Source organism: Vipera ursinii, assembly GCF_947247035.1.
Source record: "Vipera ursinii genome assembly, chromosome: 4".
NCBI classification, from domain to species: domain Eukaryota; kingdom Metazoa; phylum Chordata; class Lepidosauria; order Squamata; family Viperidae; genus Vipera; species Vipera ursinii.
Window position 1 is genome coordinate 19,654,037 of NC_139514.1, and position 20,250 is coordinate 19,674,286.

The 20,250-nt window shown below is 41.3% G+C and overlaps 2 protein-coding genes across 2 annotated transcripts in view; one reads left to right on the top strand and one right to left on the bottom strand.

Annotated features, from left to right (window-relative positions):
- The window catches only part of CPAP (centrosome assembly and centriole elongation protein), a 90,631-nt gene that overhangs the window by 54,575 nt on the left and 15,806 nt on the right, over positions 1 to 20,250 (bottom strand). The gene's annotated exons all lie outside the window — the stretch shown is intronic.
- The window catches only part of PARP4 (poly(ADP-ribose) polymerase family member 4), a 56,634-nt gene that overhangs the window by 23,628 nt on the left and 12,756 nt on the right, over positions 1 to 20,250 (top strand). The window contains exons 17-27 of the mRNA XM_083362244.1: positions 705 to 791; positions 2,654 to 2,818; positions 3,271 to 3,314; positions 6,853 to 6,934; positions 7,643 to 7,780; positions 9,191 to 9,386; positions 10,619 to 10,689; positions 10,868 to 11,055; positions 15,551 to 15,650; positions 17,241 to 17,411; positions 17,512 to 17,592. Of these exons, the coding sequence (XP_083218370.1) occupies positions 705 to 791; positions 2,654 to 2,818; positions 3,271 to 3,314; positions 6,853 to 6,934; positions 7,643 to 7,780; positions 9,191 to 9,386; positions 10,619 to 10,689; positions 10,868 to 11,055; positions 15,551 to 15,650; positions 17,241 to 17,411; positions 17,512 to 17,592 (1,323 nt within the window). The remainder of the gene's footprint in view (positions 1 to 704; positions 792 to 2,653; positions 2,819 to 3,270; positions 3,315 to 6,852; positions 6,935 to 7,642; positions 7,781 to 9,190; positions 9,387 to 10,618; positions 10,690 to 10,867; positions 11,056 to 15,550; positions 15,651 to 17,240; positions 17,412 to 17,511; positions 17,593 to 20,250) is intronic.

Consider the following 20,250-nt stretch of genomic DNA (forward strand, 5'->3'; position numbering starts at 1 on the left):
GATATTGCTTGAAGGAGCAATGAAAGGAAAATTCTCTTTGGATGTATTGATTTTGCTAGCTTGAACTGCACTCCTGCAAAGAACAGTCCAGTATTTTAAGAGGAAATGTTGCAGTGGTAGAACAAGATAGTTTGGGATCCTAGATATAGTAATGGCAGAGCCTCTAACTTTGTAGTAAGCTACATTTTTATATAAGAACAAGAACTATAATGTTCTAGAAAAACTTAATAAATATTTCAAACTAAAAAATAATTCAGTATCCATAACAATGTATACGCACAGCTTGCTCCCTCTTGACTGTGAAATGTTTAAAGAATAAGAAGGAAGGATGCTACATTGATCATCATCTGCTACATGTGGGGCTTGACTTTATTTTGAGTTGTGGGGCTCTGGACTTTATTTGGAGATTGTCTCCTCCTACTTTCAGCAGGACGTCATTTCTGATAGAATCATCTAAATTGGATTCGAAAGAGTTTACTATGTCTTTGTTGCCAGTAAATTAAAATGAAATCATTCTCTAAATAGCAAATTATTTTGAGGTGCAAGTAACCACTTAATAAGTTGGCTGTCTACATTAGCCCACCAACCTCCCATATCTTGCTTCCCGAGATTTATTATGGAATGTGTCATAGTGATGTATGTTATTTTATTTTTATTTTCTTTCAAACCCAAGATAAATATTGTATGTAATTTAATGTTAATAGGTTAAAGAAAAGGAAAAAGCACATCAAGAGTACAGAGAGGCCATTAGTCGAGGCGATGGAGCTTATATGATGGATCAGGATGCACCTGTAAGTGATAAATAGATTTATTGTACAATTTATGACAATACATGTTGGACTCCATTTTCTGAAGTTACGCTAGTCTCTAAACTAGAAATATTTACATGCATACATACATTCTCTCAGGGCTTTTTTTCTCATAGAACGCTCAGAACGGAGTTCCGGCACCTTTTTTGGATGGAACCTTGTAGGGTAGGCAAGGCAGGTTGTATGACATGTGTGAGTTCCGGCACCTTTTTCTTTTACAAAAAAAGCACTGCATTCTCTAGATATAGAGTTCAGGGGAAGAGGCATCATGGGACAACTGTATACATTTAGTTCCACTCAGTAGACACTTATTAAGACAGAAGGGTATCTAAGTCGAGAAAGATAAACTCTTCTACCTGTTTTTTGTTTTTTTTAGCTTATGGCAAATAATCAGCAGAAGAACCAGCACAATTGCTTATGCCAAAGAATCAGCAGAAAGCAACACTGGTTTTTGGAATGGGCAGAATTTTTTTTTATTGCCAGCTTAGGGAAATAATATGAGAATCTTCCTCATGCTCTGTACAGTCTCCTTAAATAAGTAACTCTATACTATTGGGAGATCTACTTGCTCAACGTGTATCCCCAGAAGAATATGCCTACACGTTCAGAAGAAGTTCTGGGATATCCAATTTTTTAAAAAAGTATTTGGCATTTTCACAGGCACTTTATTTTGAAATACAGTTTTCACACATCCCACAGGAAAAAGTTTTCATAGAAATCTTTCCCTTTGTGTTTTGTTCTCTATGGTTCTTAAACAGCTCACTGCACTACAATGTATCTGGCCACTCACTGTATGTTGTGCGGTTAATGTGCCTTTGTTACAGTATATGCTGATTGTTTGTTTTCTGAGAATGTACTTATGATTCAAACACTGAGTAAGTGTATTGTTCTCTGCTTAAAGGCATCTGCTCAATGGCACTGGACGTATTTTGGAAGCAAATGTGGATTGCCATCAGAGTTATAGTATATAGGCTCAGTTATATGAACATTTTGTACATTTCATGTTTATAAATAGATCTGACATTATGTAAATGTAGACTCAATCATCCAGGCCAAAAGCATGCAAAAGGTTAAATCATGGCCACTAGACCAAAGTTTATTAAACTGAGACATTTTGTTACTCATCCAAGTAACTACTTCTATCAAAATGCAAGAGTTAGTTCATTCCAACAACTCTCTGACTCTATGCCTAACCAGAAATTGTTATTTTGACTGAAGAAGTTACTTGGATGAGTAATGAAACATTTCAGTTTAATAAACTTTGCTCCAGGTGCCATTATTTAACCTTTTACATGCATAGATTCAACATTCAAATAATAGAGCAGATTCCTCAGAAAGGGCTGGAAGTCACAGCCCTGCTTCTCTACATGAGCTTGAACCTCTGCATAGATCTAAAATAAGATATAAGTCATTCCTGGTAATCTTTCTCTTTGCCATTAAATAGATTTCAGGGTTAAAACTGAGGAAGCTGCCTTATATCAAATCAAAAAAATGTATGGTTTGATCTTTTTTGGTTGATGGCCTGTGCAATGTGTAAACCCATCCAGTAAATGTTTGTTGTAAGGCATGATTAAGCAAACTGTGCAACATGGGATTTCAGGTAAAATGTTGGTTTTTCTAGGTTAGTGGCCAACTAATACTGGTAGCAGCAGCTCTGCAGCTTTTCAGAAAGAGCTCTTCCTCTGCTCTACATTAAGATGTCAGGGATCAAACCTAAAAGCCTTTGACTTGCAAAGTTATACTTATCTACATTTCATTAATAGCATTTACTATCCAGTACTATTGCTTGTACTATTGTTTGTAAAACCATAATTTTTACAAACAACTGAAACATCATTTCACAGGACGTTTTTACTGTTTCTGTTGGAAACTTGCCGCCCTCAACGAAAGTGCTCATCAAGATCACCTACATCACAGAGCTCAGTTACGAGAATGGAAATCTTTGCTTTCACTTGCCAACTGCTGTAGCTCCTTGGCAACAGGACAAAGCATTAAATGAAAACACGCAAGTCAGTATGCTTTTACTAAGACTTTGCTAATTGATGGTTACTCATAAGCTTCCAGTTTAATGAAATGCATGTGAACTGATTTATTCTTCTTTGAAGACAACTGAAAGAGACATAGTTGACTGCTATAAAGTGTCAAAACTATATGGTCAGGACGATACTGTGCTTAAGGAAATGGTTTGCATTTATAACCAGCAAACCAAGCAAATTATCTTTATAATAGTTCACTTGGTTATGGACTTAATGTGCTTAACAGGAGGAATGTGACTTTGAAAAAGCCCTAAATTAATGTAAGCCTCTATTGAATATCAACTTTTCTGGTAACTCTCTTGTATTGGAAAATCCAAAGTGATCAATAAAAGAAAGAATAAGTTTTACTAATATACCCTTGCCAAGATAAATGTTATCTTCCAGAGCATGATGTTTTGTAACTTAATATTTTATCTTTTGACTAGGACTCAGTAAGGAAAATTTGCATTAGACAAACAGAAGCAAAAAGGTGAGTTGGTGAACTGCCACAGTTTTCTTATTTGCAGGTTAAAACGTAGATAGAGGTAGTCCTCAAAGTTACTAGAGACCTGGGGGAAAAAATAAAGTTATGATTGCTACACCACTCCTGCACATGATCACATTTTAGGTGCTTGGCAACCTCTTCATACCTGTGACCGGTTACCAAGCATTCTATAATCATGTAATTTCCATTTGTAATCTTCTCCGCTGGCTTCTCAGAAAGTCAGTGGGGAAGCCAGCAGGAAAGGTTGTAAGCTGCTGCCTCCTGCAAAATGATTTTCCAACTCCTCCATGTACTTGGGGAGAGAAGACTTGTGGGGGCTCGGGAAAGGAAGATCTTCAGAATGCAAGCTTTTTTCCAGTCCAATACTGGAGTTCCCCACCACCCCTTGCGCAGAAGAGAACTCCAGCAGTGAGCTAAAGAAAAGAACCTCTCATTCTGAAGATTTGAGCTTCTTTCCAGCCTTTCTACCATTCAGAAACATCGTGAGAGGTGACACTTATCTCACGATTGTTCTGAAGGCTAGGTTAGTGGGTAGCTAAATAGGTAGATAGATAGACTGTTTGACTGAATGATTGAAGAATGCTTTTTTTCCTAAGAGGAAAAAATCCAAATGACACCCTGCTATTAAAAATATAATAATAAATATCAAAAATTTGACTTTCGTTGTGACCCAAATTCTGTTTCTCTGAATGGGATATCTTAATCTGCTTAATTATTTACCTGAGCATCTCAGTTATTTATCAACCTTCTGTATCTTCCCTAAAATCCCTTACCATCCATTAAGCTTCCTTGGTATATGGGAGCATCTGCTGCCGGCATCAACTTCCCTTCGTCCAGTGCGCTCCCACAGAGAGGGCCTCCTTAGGGTGCCGTCGGTCAAAGAGTGTCGACTGGCGGCCCCCAGGGGGAGGGCGTTCTCTGTGGGCGCGCCAGACCTTTGGAACCGTTTACCGGTGGAGCTCCGGATGGCTTCAGACCTTCGCTCCTTCCGACGTGACCTAAAAACATATTTATTTGAACAAGCCGGCCTGGTCTAGGGGTATTTTAACATTTTGTATTAATTTATTTAATTGGGCTACTGTATTTAATATTTCTTTTAATTTTTATATATTGTATTTTATTGTATTGCCCTGTACACCGCCCTGAGTCCTTCGGGAGAAGGGCGGTATAAAAATTAAATTATAATAATAATAATAATAATAATAATAATAATAATAATAATAATAATAATAATAATAATAATAATAATTATTATTATTATTATTATTATTATTATTATTATTATTATTATTATTATTATTATTATTATAGAAGTAGTTTACCGTTGTCATCTTTCTAGACTAGCCAGCAGCCCATAGTTTCTCTCAAAAGGTTAAACAACACATGAGCTGACTTCTCACCTTTCATTTTTTTTGGAGATTTTATTAGTTTTTTATTTCCTTACATACGTATGTTAGTTTTTCAACCAACATGTAGTCTGGGTTCAAAAGCGCTAATACATACTGTAGTCACGTCCTAATCTTTGGTTCTTTCCTCTAGCCATTTGTAGAATGACTCCCAGGTTTGGTAGTATTCTGTTTCTTCTTTATCTTTCAATCTCATAGTTAATCTGTCCATCTCTGTGCATTCCAATATTCTTTTAATTACTTCTTCCTCTAGTGGTATTTCTTCATTTTTCCAGTATTGCGCGAAGGTTGTTCTTGCTGCTGTTGTAATGTGTAGAACCAAATATAAACTTTGTTTATTAATCTTTTCTGGTATTATCCCTAATAGAAAAAGTTCAGGATTAAATTCTACATGTTCTCCCAACATTTTTTCTAACCAAGCATGTATTTTTTTCCAATAAGCCTTTGCTTTACCACATGTCCACCAGATATGATAATACTTGCCTGAATTAGGTTTACATTTCCAACATCTATCTGACATATTTTTAACATTTTTGCTAATCTGGCTGGTGGCAAGTGCCATCTATAAAACATTTTATATAGATTTTCTTTATACGAAGTTGACATTGTCAATTTACAATTTCTCTCCCATAATTTTTGCCATTTTTCTAGTTCTATATTATAACCAAAGTTTTTCACCCACCTTGTCATTGTTTCTTTAGTTTGTTCACTTTCCATCTCCAAAATTAACAAAAAATTATACATTTTTAAATTAGTTTCTCATCATAGGTTAACAATATCTTATCAAATACAGTTTGTTCTTTATAAAACCCATACAGTTTCACATCTTTTTCATATCTATTTTGCATTTGTAGCTGTGTCCACCATGACAGGTTGATACCCTGATTTTCCAGTTCTTGTCTTGATTTTAATGTCCCACCAGTATTTAGAATATCTCTATATGTCCAAATTTTTTCAAAGTCTACCAAGTTTGGATGTGAGAAAGCTTCTGTCGTTGATAGCCACCCTGGAATTTTTACATATATTTTAGTTTTAATTTTTTCCCATACTGTTATCAAAGCATTTCTAATATAGCGATTTTGGAAATACCTATGAATTTTATTTTTCCCGTACCAAAAAAAAGCATGCCACCCCAATTGTAAATCGTGTACCTCCAAATATAACAACCTTTTATTCCTGAGAGTTATCCATTCTTTCACCCATGTTAATACAGATGCTTGATAGTACAAAGCCCACTCATGTAGCCCCAAACGTCCATTTTCCTTAGCATCTTGCAACGTTTTCATCTTTATTCTAGCTTTCTTTCTTTGCCAAACAAACTTCAAAATTAATGAATTTAAATCTTGGAAGAATTTTTTCTCACGTTTTATCAGAATTGTTTGAAATAAAAATACAACCTTCCGCAATATATTCATTTTAACTGTAGCAATTCTTCCTAGTATTGACAGTTGCAAATTCTTCCACTTTTCCAAGTCCAATTTTATTTGTTTCAATAGCCTTATATAGGTGTCTTATTTTATTTTGAGCATTTGGCTGATAAGTATATAATCAAATATTTAACCTTTTTCACTATCTATACCTCTATTGATTCTGACAATCGTTTTTGTTTTTTTGTTTTTTGCTTATCTGTAAGATTCTTTACTATTATCATCGTTTTTTCTCACCTTTCATATCTGGGTCCTTTAATGCAGAGTTCTCCAAACTTTCGAGGTTGGCTGCCCAGAGTGGGGAGAGTGGGTTGCAAGTGATAGTGGTGACGCTCGTGCGAGTGGGGCCGCAAATGGTTGTGGTGACACTTACGCAAGTGGGGCCTCAAACACCCACAATGCTTGTGTCAATGTTTGCGAGAGTGGTGCTGCAAACACCCAAGACACTCATGGGAATGCTCACACAAGAGGGGCTGCGAATGCCTGTGACGTTCGTGGTGATGCTTGCGCGAGTGGAGTTGTGTGCACATACACACGAGTACCATCTAGCCACTCACGTGGGCCAGTGGCCAGTGGAAACCCCTGCTTTAATGGATTATTTTTTTTAAAAAATCTGCCTACTTATCTAAATTTGTATTATATCTTAGCTGCACCCTAAACTATATGTGGATTCTCTTTATCTTATGACAGAGAATTCAGTTTAGAAATGTCCATTGAAATGCCTTTCAAAATCAATAACATTAGTAGTTGGACACATCAGCTTAAAATAAAGGTAAGTAAATTGCTTAATACAACATTAACATATAAATAGCTTTAAAAACTATGAAGGCTTCTAAATCGGGCTGTGCACAATTTCATCAAAATAAATTCGTGTGTGGCACTATTGCACAGTATTTTATGTTAGGCCGCCTTGCCAGAATAATTCCTTTTACTTCCAAAGTTAGACGGTGAATGTTGTTGCTAAATTATTATCATCTTTTCACAAGAAAGATATTGATAGGCTTGTGTGGCACTCTAGGGCAGAGGCTTTCAAACTTTTTCAAGCTGCAGAACCTGTTATTAAATTTCTTAGAATCAATAATCAATCAATAATCAAAAGAGTAGTGATCAGCTCTAGTGATAGAAAATTGGCTGTGTTCAAGTCAATATTTTTCTTAGTTGCTCTTATTTTGTCATGGAACCCCGTCAAATTAATCAACTAGACACAGTTTGAAAAACATTGCTCTAGTGTTTGTAGAATTTTAAAAAATTAAATGAAAAGCTAAAGAGAGATAATCCCTAGGTGGGTGGAGTAGTATAAAGAGAGAATAGAAGGCAAGATTTCAAGGTTGTAAAGTCCTATTTTGCAAGTTTTTGTTCTCACACACCTTTATCAGTGCCTGTGGCTAGACAGATATGTCTGAAAAGATCAGGTTGCAATAATTCAGGTTGTCTTACAGCACTTTTTTCTTTTTCTTTCTTGCATATTCCCTTAATTTAGAAAACTGATTGCAAAGCAATGGTTTCTACTACTGAAGGCAGTTTCCTGGACACCAGTGGCTTTTCAATGGAAATCCTGATTGGTGATGTATATTTGCCCAGAATGTGGGTCGAAAAACATCCAGATGGAAATAGCGAGGTGATTTTTAAATTTTTTAAACATACACTGTGATATATAATGTGTCTACTTATAGGACCCAACTAGACGTTTTATTCAGTAAGTCTTTGCATTTAAAAGATTGCATGTCTTTGAAGGCTGCATGTGAGAGGATGATAATTAGTGAGATCAAACAGGAATGAGCCCTTTCTTTGTTGGTTGCATCCCTGATGAAAATCTGTCTTCTGAAGCTGATAGTCCTCGACTTACAACAGTTCATTTAGTGACTGTTTGAAGTTACGGCACTAAAAAAAATGACTTACAACGATTTTTCACACTTAGGATCATTGCAGCATCCTGATAGCCATGTGATATATGTTTGGATGTTGAATAACTAATTCATATTTGTGACAGTTCCAATGTCCTGGGGTCACGTGAGCATCTTTTGCAATCTTCTGATAAGCAAAGTCCGTTGGGAAGTCAGATTCACTTAACAACAGTGTCATTAATTTAATGACTACAGTGATTCACTTAACAAATGTAGCAAGAAAAGTTGTAAAATGGGACAAAACTCTCTTAGAAATTTCTCACATAAATTCGGGACTCAATCATGGTCATAAGTTAAGGAACACCTGTATTGGGATACAATTGCTTTTTACTGATTAGAAAAAAAACCTGTAAGTCCAGCTTGGATATTGTGCCATCTGCAAAAAGCTCTAGGGCCTTGCGAGAATTCCTAGGCAACTGGTTCACAACAATAAGTGGGATAACATTAGTTAGTAGCATTAAGCCACTAGTCCTCCATGTACTCCCTATTTCAATTGCCTACAAGTAGTCCTTGATTTATAACTGTTCATTAAGTGGCCATTTGGACTTAGCTTTAAAAAGGCTCTTTATGGCTTGTAAAGCATTTCCAGCTATCATAAAATGAGTTCATGTGAGTGCATTACGGGTGCTTGGCAACCTGCTCACATTAACAACCAGTTGCAGCAAACCATGGTTAAATAATTGTGATTTGTAATTCCTTTTCCTGATTTCCAGCATTTTTTGCTGATTTCTGGCAAAACAACAACAGACATTTGGGAGAGGGGATTCAGATTTACAACCCATGATTCACTTAACAACCATGGTAAAAGCAGTCAAAAACTCAAGTTCAGTCATCTGGTGCCTCAATTTACAACCACTATGACTTACAACTGAAATTCCAGTCCAAATTGTGGTTGTAAGTTGAGGACTTCCTGAATTCAGACAGATTTTTCAGGATGCTGAATTTGTGACACTCCAGGTGAGAGTTCTGATAAATCACTTGTCTATGTCTGAACCACTGCAAATGCCAGATTTTGTGACCTGTGATGAGTCTTCTGCCTTAGCTGGCATCTGCCGGTCATTTCAGATGGATGCTTTTGGTTAATTTCTCTTCCTTCCCACCCACCCCCATTTCCTTCCTTTTAGGCCTGTATGCTTGTATTTCAACCAGAGTTTGAAGTTCCATTTGATCATTTAAGCATCCACGGTGAAGCTGTTATTTGCCTAGATTGCTCCAATTCCATGGCAGGTTCAGCAATCCAGCAAGCCAAGGAGATTGCGCTACATGCTCTAAACTCATGTCATTTGACAAGAAAAATAAGTGTACTCAAATTTGGGACAAGTAAGACCCATTATGTCATCTTTTCTATTCTTTGTTTTAGTACAGGTAGTCTTCAACTTACAGCCATTCATTTAGTGACCGCTCAAAAGCTACCACAGCCCTGAGAAAAGTGACTTTTTTCATGCTTATGATCATTGCAGTATCCCCATGGTCACGTCATCAAAATTCAGACACTTGGAAACTGGCATGTATTTATGATGGTTTCAGGCCCCCAGGGTCATGTGATCCCCTTTTGCAACCTTCTGACAAGCAAAGTCAACGGGGAAGCCAGATTCACTTAACAACCGTGTGGCTAACTTAACAACTGCAGTGATTCACTTAACCACTGGGGCAAAAAGGGTCATTAAATGAGGCAAAACTCACTTAACAACTGTCTTGCTTAATTACAGAAATTTTGGGCTAAATTGTGGTCATAAGTTGAAGACTATCCATATATTCTTTAGAATTCTGTCCAGTTTCCATGCAGATTTGTTTGAATCCCCATTTGATAAACCTACAGTTAACCAGGACTAAGCTCTATGTTATCAGTGAAACTTACTTCTGAACTATATGATTATGCTCTGAATTTTGCAACTGTAATTATAACTTACCATATTTTTCTGTGCATAAGACACTATTTTTTTCCTACAGACACCCTGTTCAAAAATCAGGTGCGTCTTATACAACTGCAGCTTCTTATACTTGGAAAAATAATGGTAACATCCGCAGCCCAGGGCATGCCTGTGTGGGTTCTTTAAAGCCGCTGCCATGCCACCTGGTGCAGGTGTCAAGCCCCTGTGGGCTTGCTACTAACAGGAGGGGGGAGGGGGAAAGATCATCGGCTGGCCAAACTTCTGGATTTGCCAGCTCAGCTGTTTGACGCTCCGCCAAACAGCTGATCAGTGCAGAGAAACAGCGGGGAGTTTAAAATCTGCCTTTGCTTCCCTTGTCTTGCTGTCATGCCGATGCTCACACCGCTTTGTTTACCAGGGTCGGAAGGCTGCTGCTGCGAACTGACTATGTATGCTCATTGTGCCGGATGCTGGTTAGGTGGGTGGGGCCGGCCAGGAGGCATCTATTTAAAGCGCTGGGAGGCAGTTGCTCCCAGCACTGACTTTGTTTGCTGTAAGCTTGGAACTCGCATGCCAGAGCATCTTATACAAGGGTGCGTCTTATAGATGGAAAAATACAGTACATCTAATAAAGATATATCCTTTATATATCAATATATATAACACTTTTTGCCCCTCTAGATTTTGTAGAAGTTTGTTCCAATCTTGATGATTCTCCAATGGATTTCACAGCTTTGAAAGAATTTATCACAGTAAGTGTATTATTAGAGAAGGATGCTTTGAATACCAGTTTTCTAGTATCCCTAGGCTGGGATATAGTTCCATAAAAGTACAATCCTAATGTTACAATTTTGGTGAGTTATGGGACCTGAGGTTTGACACATCTGGGAGAGAATGGTCTTAATTTAGCTTTTATTTTTTTATTTTTAGTCAGCCACAGCTACAATGGGAGAGTCAAACTTATGGAAGGTACTGCGTTATCTGGGTTTGCTTTACCCTAGTAAAAGCAAGCGCAATGTTATTCTTATATCTGATGGACATATTCAGAATGAAGGCATGACCCTGCAGGTTGTGAAGAAAAATGCACTGCACACCAGAATATTCACATGTGGAGTGGGGTAAGTGCACAATCAGTGAAAACTGACATTCAAACAGAAATACAAAGCATATTTGACTTGGCAAATTATAGGGCAGTTTTTTCTACCTAAGTAGTATTAAGGTGTGGAATTCAGCTGCCAGACAGCATCCCCTAACCCAGGGGTCGGCAACCCAAAAAAGGAAAAGAGCCACTGGGAACCGGTTCCATCACACACACAAAAAAGTGGGAGCCGCATGCGTGCGTCCATGCACGCGCATGCGCAAAAAAAGTCTTGCACATGCGCAAAATGTTTTTTCTTGCGCATGTGCGGACGCCCGCGGTTGCCACCTTCCTGTGTGTGTGATGGAACCGGTTCCCAGTGGCAGCGGCGCCGCCGCCTTTGGCAGCCTGTAAACGTGCCGCGGCAGCTCTCCCAAAGAGAGGAGGGCGGCGGCCTGCAAACGGGCCGCGGCGGCTTTCCTCCTCTTTGGGGGAGCTGCTGCGGCACGTTTGCAGGCTGCCGAAGGCGGCAGCTCTGCAGGCAGGCCGCGGCAGCTGTTGCGGCCTATGGGCGCGACATTCGGCAGGGCCCCTCTTCGCAGCACGGCGCGAGGCCCTCACCCCCACGGACGTGCCCTCCTCGCCACGGGAGCTACCCCCACCTCGCCTTGGGGGCCTGCCCTCCGCACGCCGGCTGCATCCTCCGATCGACCGACACCGCCAGGGAGACTGCCCGGTGTCAGGCTCGACACGCCCGACACCCGGTGAGGCCACGGAGGGACTCACCGGGCCCCGTGACCAGCTGCCGGCGTCTGTATGCAGCCCCCACGTTACTGCGGCCTTCCACCGAGCCGGGGAAGAGCGCGGCCGCCGGGACGACCCAGCAGCCACCGGCGCCTCTCTCGATGCCCCAGCAGCCACCGGGGCCTTCCGGCAGGCCGGGGAGCAACCATGGAAACGCGCAGCCGGCTGACATGACCCAGCGCCGATGCAGTGGGCCGAGGAAGAGCGCAGGGGTGGGGCAGGAGCGAGCGTGCCTGTCCTGCTCCTTTTCTCTTCCAAGCAGCGCTGCTCAGCGGAGACGGCGGCGACGACATCTCGTTTCCCCCCCCTCTTCCTCCCTCTCTCGTGCTTTACATACACACACACACACACACACACACACACACACACACACACACACACAAGGGCACAGAGTTCCCCTTCCCCCTTGTACAGGAGTGAAAGGCCCCCCAAAGGAAGCCCGGCCTCTTCACCGCACTGATCCGCTGAGGAGGTTCTTTCAAGCGGGAGACGGGCAGAGCAAGATAGCCGAAGAAGAGACTCTTCAGACGGCGCCGTCTTTTTCTTCCCCTCCAGCTGCTGGCTCTGGGAGACAGAAACCCAGGGCTTCAGGATTCTCTATTTTTTTCCCCTACAACCATAAGGAGCATCCCTGGAGTCCCTACAGTTTGTTTCTTGACCTTGAAGGATAGGCATCCTCCTTGACAGGCTGCACGAACACCCAAAGCCGCTTTCATCAAGCTGAAGGCAAAGGCAGAAAAGGTAGCAAGCCTCTTGTTACTTTGGGCTGCTGAAGCTAGCCAGGCAATTCCCAAAACTGGACAGTCAAACATTGTTCTTTGCTCATATATGCCGGCACCGTCTGAAGGCATTTATTCCTATGAAAGGCACCAGGGTTACCTCCCCTATCCTCCGCCCAGGATTATCCAAGTTATTCTTTGGCTTGTTTCTCCACTTTACAGCCAGGGGCGACCGTCTTAGCCTGCTCCCCGCCCCCCCGCCCCGATCTCACCCAGCAGGGAGGGTCCAAACGGACCTTGTTTCTGTCCCATCTTTGCTTCCATAGCGCGCTCGAGGCCGCTAACGTGCCCGGCGCGCCTCCCTCCCTCCGCCTGCTCCCCCCCGAGAATGGCAACCCTGCCAGGCGGGCTGGGCGGAGGGAGGGCCGGCCCGAAGACCCCCAGCCGCCTCCCTTCGCCCCCTCCCAGAGGTCCCGCCGCCCGGGTGCTTCACTTCTCGGCCAGGCCCTTCCCGCAAGCCCGCCGCCGCAACCGGCAAACGTCCCGCGGATGCCCCTGGGACTGCCGAGGCTCCAGGCGCCCCCCCCGGCGGCCGCTCACAGGGGCACGGCTGGTCCCGGCACGCCGGCTCCCAGTGCCGGACATAGGCGGCGGCTCTTTCCCCGTCCTCCTCTTCTTCTTCCCCGAGCGGGAGCCACTGCATGATCCCGCCAAGGAAGGCAGCGGCGAGCGGCAGCGGGGCGGCTCTCGAGGGTTCCTTTGGCGGAGAGGGCCGCAGCGGCAGGTTTGGGGAGGCGCGCGCGCACCTCTCGGAATGGGTAGCGGCCCCGCTTGTTGCGAAAGCTGCCGTGGCCCGTCTGCAAAGCTGCCGCTTTCGGCAGCTTTGCAGACGGGCCGCGGCAGCTTTCGCAACAAGCGGGGCCGCTGCCCGTTCGCACGGAGGTACGGAGACCTGCCGACGTTTGGGGAGGTTTGGGGAGGTGCGCACGCACTCTCCAAACCGCCGCCATCCCATTTGCACAGCTGCCGTGAATGCGGCAGGTCTCCGGACGAGATGGCGGTGGCTTGGAGAGGTGCGTGCGCACCTTCGCCCTTCGGAAAGGTGCGCGCGCACCGGGCAGCTGGGAGCCGCAGGAGACGGCTCAAAGAGCCGCATGCGGCTCCGGAGCCGTGGGTTGCCGACCCATGCCCTAACCATTCTGAGTATTGAGGTCTACACATCTACACAGGTGGCACACAGAGCCCTCTCTGTGGGCACACATGCCATCGCCCCAGTCCCAGGCCTTCAGCTGGGTTTTATAAAACCTTTTCGCTTTAGGTCTCCGCCACCATGTGCAAAAAAAAAAGTTCAATCAATCAATCAATTTCAAATTCTCGCAAAGTTGGAATTGATTGATTGAACTTTAGTCCCACCCAGTCTGCCGTTACTACTGCAGCCACGCCCACCCAATGGGCCACACCCACCCAAAGGGCCACGCCCACCCGGCACCTGATGATACATAAGTGGGTTTGGGGTTGCAGTTTGGGCACTCGGTCTCTAAAAGGTTCGCCATCACTGCTATAGGGCAATAGAGATCTTACTGCTAGGCAAAAACACCCTTTTACCAGAAGACAAATAGCCCTGTCAGGTAGTCCAGACAGAAGCACAACCAGGACTACTAGCTGTATCTTTATTATAAGGTTACACTAACAATATGTTGCAAGATTGAAAGTATTTCTCTTCCCCCTCTCCTTTTACTCCCCAGAAAACTAGGCAGGGTCCCTTTTGAAATTCTTCCCACATCATCTCTCTCTGTAGGCTGAGAACTCTTTTACTTGCTAGTTGTCCAGTCTGTGGCTCTTCCTCCTGTTTGCAAAATCATTCTCACATACCATTACTCCTTGCTGTTTTTTCTAGCCTTCCTATCCCCAATCCTTGGATGCCCAACTTATACTAGTAAAATTTATTAGTATGTGTATTCATATTTATTAATATTTGTGTGTATGTGTATTCATATTTATTAGTATTTATTTGATGTAATAATAATAATAATAATAATAATAATAATAATAATAATAATAATAATAATAATAATAATAATAATAGGTTGGAAGGGACCTTGGAGGTCATCTAGTCCAACCCCCTGCTAAGGCAGGAAACCCTATACCATTTCAGACAAATGGCTGTCCAGTCTCTTCTTAAAAACTTCCAGTGTTGGAGCATTTACCACTTCTGGAGGCAGGTTGTTCCACTGGTTAGTTGTTCTAACTGTCAGGAAGTTTCTCCTTAGTTCTAGGTTGCTTCTCTCCTTGACTAGTCTCCATCCATTGCTTCTTGTCCTGCTTTCAGGTGCTTTGGAGAATAGCTTGACCCCCTTTATTTGTGGCAGCTCCTTAGATATTGGAACACTGCTATCATGTCACCCCTCACCGTTCTCTTCATTAAACTACACTTACCCAATTCCAGCAACCGTTCCCTATATTTTAGCCTCCAGTCTAAATGGACTAATGTAATAATAATAATAATAATAATAAGTTGGAAGGGACCTTGGAGGTCATCTAGTCCAACCCCCTGCTAAGGCAGAAAACCCTATACCATTTCAGACAAATGGCTGGCCAGTCTCTTCTTAAAAACTTCCAATGTAACTATAAAGGAGTCCCTGTGGATTTTACTCCGCTAGTCATGACCAACTTTAGGGAGTGGTGTTCCTCTTCATTACAAAGCCATTGAGCTAGTAGCTGTCTAAAGGCATTTCCACAATCATTTGGCCAGTATGACATCATGCTGCAGGGCATGATGTTCTCAATCTGTGGTCCATGGACTCCTGGAGGGCTGCAATGTCACAGGCAGTTTGTGAAGGCTTGAAGAAATGTTATGATTTAAATCTTAAGTCTTGGTAGTCTGCAGCCACAAAAGGTATTTCAAGGGGGTCCCTGGTGTGAAGGTTGAGAACCACTGGCATATAACATTCATGTTTTCCTGCTCAGATTGATTCTCTGTTCCAGATTTTTATATATTGTAAATCATCTTAGTCCTACAGCAAATTGTCACATGCTGAGATCTTTATCCCACTATGGAGCTGGAGCTTTTGAATATTTCGATGGGAAGTCAAAATATAACTGGGAGAGAAAGGCAAGTATATTTTAGTATTGTTATAAGCACAGCAATCAGCTGGGGAACGGGTTTCATTATTTAATATACATTAGTTATTTTTCAGGATACTTCCATACTACAACATTCCCCTTCCCTAGCCCCCCAGACCAATTTGAAGGCAGTTTACTATCATTTTTTGAGGGCAAACTGCTATCCTTTTAATGTCAGTCCTTGAAAGTCAGAGAACAGGCAGGAACATCATAAGCCAAATCTTGCTGTTCTTCCAGCCAATCAGCTGGAATAGTCCCATCTAGAATAGCACAACTCTGGAATGCAACAATATAAAAAATGAAATAAATTGCAAGCCTAATTTTATATTTCTACATTGTTAAGTATATTTGCATGGTTGTTTTAAAATAGTATTGGCATTTCTTATTCAAAAAAATAATTGCAAAGCACCAAGGCATTATTACTCTATTGTAGTTCAGCCCAGCCTCTGTCACACAGTTGTTTGTGGGTATAAGATGACAGGAGAACCCCATATGTACTATCTGAAGCTACCACAAAAAAGGGTACAAACGAATAAACATCTCTTGATGGGGAAACAGCAGCATTCTGACGTTTTTTGCTAGCAGGGTTTTTCCCAATATAGGTAGTTCTGGGATGGGCAAATTGTTCACTAAGCAACAAGGTCATTAAGTGAGACATGAGTGACCATGACTTGTGATTTTACTGATATTTCCATGGAGTCTGTTTGTCAGAAGCCAATTGTGAAATGTACAAATGGCAAACACCAGCTAGCAGACAGAAGACATGATGAAAACTCCTTAATTTCACAACACATAGACAGACTTAACTGTAGTTTCAGCTGGGAAACTGAGAGATGAAGCTAAATCCAAAAATACTACAGAATTTCCTGGAAGTTTGGCAAATCAGCCATCAACAGTCCCAAAGGTGTTTTTTTTCAGGAGGCAACTGGATTTTCTTGTTTTTCTTGACCTGGATGACTGAGAATATCCATAGACATTCATCCATCAACAGGTAGATAGAGATAAACAACACTTACACAACATTCAAAAGAGACAATAAAAAAAACCTTAACAGGAAAAAAAATCAGAGCTCCTCACCAACTATCAATACTCAGATAACTAGAGGTTTCACCAGACCATCAAACAGAAAACAATAATTGAGGAACTACCAAGGAGACAATCAAGCAGACAAATATTGCCCCAATTAAGGAACTATCAAGAGGAAAACCACATTCCCATTAACACTGAGTGGGCAAGCTATTCTTATAATAACAAGAAGCAATCTCCACTCCCTTCTAGCGCTGAAATGTTATCTAGTCAGTAACAAAATATCTGCAACCGACCAAACTAAAAGAGCATCAAAGAGCTCTCTGGAAAAAAATAATTTTAGCCTTTGCATTTTTTGCAATTCATTTTCTCATGTACAAGACTTTAGACTAATTATTTTTTTAAAAATGGATGTGATTAAATCACTTGATAAAATGCCCTGTAAGACAGCATTTCTTCATATTTGTACGATTGTGCTGTGTTTTTACTGCTCTGTGTAACATGATTTAACCAAAGCAAGAGATACTAATTTTCTATTTCCATCTCTGTGCAGGTAAAAAGCCAGACAACTAGAATGTTTTCTCCACAGTGCAGTTCTATTCTGATTGAATGGCAGACTTATGATACAGAAAATCCTAAACTTAGTTGTACCCCTGCTCAGATACAGGCTCTGTTTAACCACGAGCGTCTTCTAGTCTATGGATTTATCCTCAATTGTACACAGGTAAAAAGCTATTCAAAGAAACATGCTATTACATGTTGTGTATGCCATCATTCTTAAAATTTAAAATTAAGACAAATATTCTGTTTTTTTTCCCTTTCAGGCCATTTTAAAGGCACAAGTAGATAATCAAAAATTGTATACACTGGTGTCTACAACTGAACTGCAGAAGACCACAGGGACTGTGAGTTAGGCATTGATTGCTCAAACCATAAACTTGCCTCAAGCTCTTGATTTAATATTTAAAATAGAATGCTTGGATCCCTAGCGTCTGTTGATGAATATTTTTTTCTAGTTACAGTGCAGTCATAAAAGACATTTAAAAGAGTAAGCCCCACTGGACATAGGCAATGGACATAAGAATAACACAGTAACAGAGTTAGAAGGGACCTTGAAGGTCTTTTAGTCCAACCCCCTGCTCATGCAGGAAACCCTATACCAGACATGTCAAACACAAGGCCCGGGGGCCGGATGCGGCCCGCAAAGTGGTTTCATGCGGCCCGCAAAGCCATCCCGGAAACAGTGAGGGAACGGCCCCCGCTGCCTTGTCCCTGGCCCAGAGACCCTCCTTCTGCCAGAGACCCTCAGATCTGTCCCACTCCTGCCCAGGCCCCCATAGGCACCCTTGATGCGAACGATGTAGAGCTGGCCACGCCCACCCAGTAGGCCATACGCACTCTAGCCACGCCCAGCCAGTAGGCCATGCCCACCCTGGCCATACCCACCCGGCCCCTTGAGGGCAACCACAATGCTGATGTGGCCCTCAATAAAATTGAGTTTGACACCCCTGCCCTATACCATTTTGGACAAATGGCTGTCCAGTCTGTTCTTAAAAACTTCCAGTGTTGGAGCATTCGCAACTTCTGGAGGCAGGTTGTTCCACTGGTTAATTGTTCTAACTGTCAGGAAATTTCTCCTTAGTTTTAGGTTGCTACTCTCTTTGGTTAGTTTCCATATGCTGCTTCTTGTCCTGCCTTCAGGTGGTTTGGAGAATAGCTTGACCCCCTTTTTTTGTGGCAGCTCCTTAGATATTGGAACACTGCTATCATTTCACCCCTAGTCCCTTTTTTTCATTAAACTAGACATACCCAACTCCAGCAGCCATAAGTTATTTTATGTATCGGATGTGTGAACACTAGCTCACTGTCAGTGCTGCTCTACCTGTTGAAGAATTCTCTATGCCCTGTCTTACATCACAAATAGGAAAAAGCAGATAGGAATGAACCTAGAGCAGAAGACCATAGTAACAGGTTGGGTTAAGAGGAATCAGTCAATTGAAGCTTTCTGTTATACACAGATTTGGTCATCTAGAAATATAAATATAAGTTTTCTGAGATCAGATATGGTTCCAGCACTGGGCTGTTCTTACTTGTAATGTTTTTGCTCCAACAGCTAGATTATTTGCATCCAGCAGAATTACTTGGATGTGGGACTTTTTCCTCAGTAATCCTTTTATTCTTAAAGAAACCGTAAATCAAATCAAATCTGTATTATCTTAATAGACTGGCCTAGCAAAGGGGAAATATAAACAGTTAAGAATTGTAAAAGCTAAAAATATGTAAAATAGACAAAATGAAAAAAACCACCAACATTAGGAAAACTATATAAAGAGATTAAAATATTAAGTAAGTATGTAAAAAACTATAAGAGTTTACATAAGTATTGAGCCTAACTGCTATTTATTTATTTATTTATTTATTTAGATTTATATATCGCCCTTTCCCGAAGGACTCAGGGCGGTTTACAGGATATTTAAAAGAAAATCAATACAAAAGTTAAAAACAAATTAAAAAGATTAAATGAAACCCTGAGAAAAATAAAAACCCAGTTAAAATTAAAAATTAATTGTTTTTGACCTCAGGTGCTTTACAGGAGCCTTATGTTGAAAGGGCGAGTCTACATTCTAGTACTGCCAGCCCACCAAAGAGCTTTTCAGCAGACCTGGAAAGTTTGGAGAATAAGAAAGAACATCTTGATGGAGATATGCTGGAACTGTTACCTAAGCAACAGCATCAGCATATTTGCATCAAGATCATTTTCCTCACTCTCTACAGAAAGGAAGGTACACCAAATCTGTGATCCTTTGAGAGTGCATGGGTCCTTCAGCCAAGGACAATTTAGCCCATGGATTGAGGATGAAATGAAGACAATGCTGTTGAGATGTGACATTTACCATGTTTAGATGCAATTGGACAGTTACATGGGATCTATCAACACCATGATGTCTATTTTTCTCCTGCTGCAGTCTTTGACTCTGAACTGGGCGTAGGAGCTTTGAAAGCTTTACATGGCCAAGACATGAGAAAAGCAGTGACAGATCCAATTGCAACAGTGATGTTGCCAGTCCAGAGGCAGATGATGCTTTGATACAGAGGCAAAAAGATGCTTTAAAACATTTGTCAGCACAAATGCAGCCTCATTCTGCACTTCCTTAAAGTAGCCTCATCTTTGGCAGTGGAATCATGTTTATTTAAGGAGGTGTAAACAGATGTCACTTATGTGTGTCTGAGTATTCTGAAGTGCTTATTGTCTTAGAATCCAAAGCCCTAACTAGTTGTTGGAAACTAGCCTAGCATTGCAAAGCCCTTCCAATTTTCACCACAACTTGTTAAGATGTTGATTGGTTTGTAGTTATATAATAAAATCTTTCTTCCTGAAATAGGAAGGCTATTAAGCTAACCCATATATAATGTGAAAAGATAGGATTTTAATATTAGGAATAGATATGCCCACTTATGATTAGCTGAGGTGAATTAATTGTTTTCTCTGATGATGTAGACATAATTACTTTCCAATACACTATTTACATTTGGAGGCAAACTGCTCAATATACATTTAACAA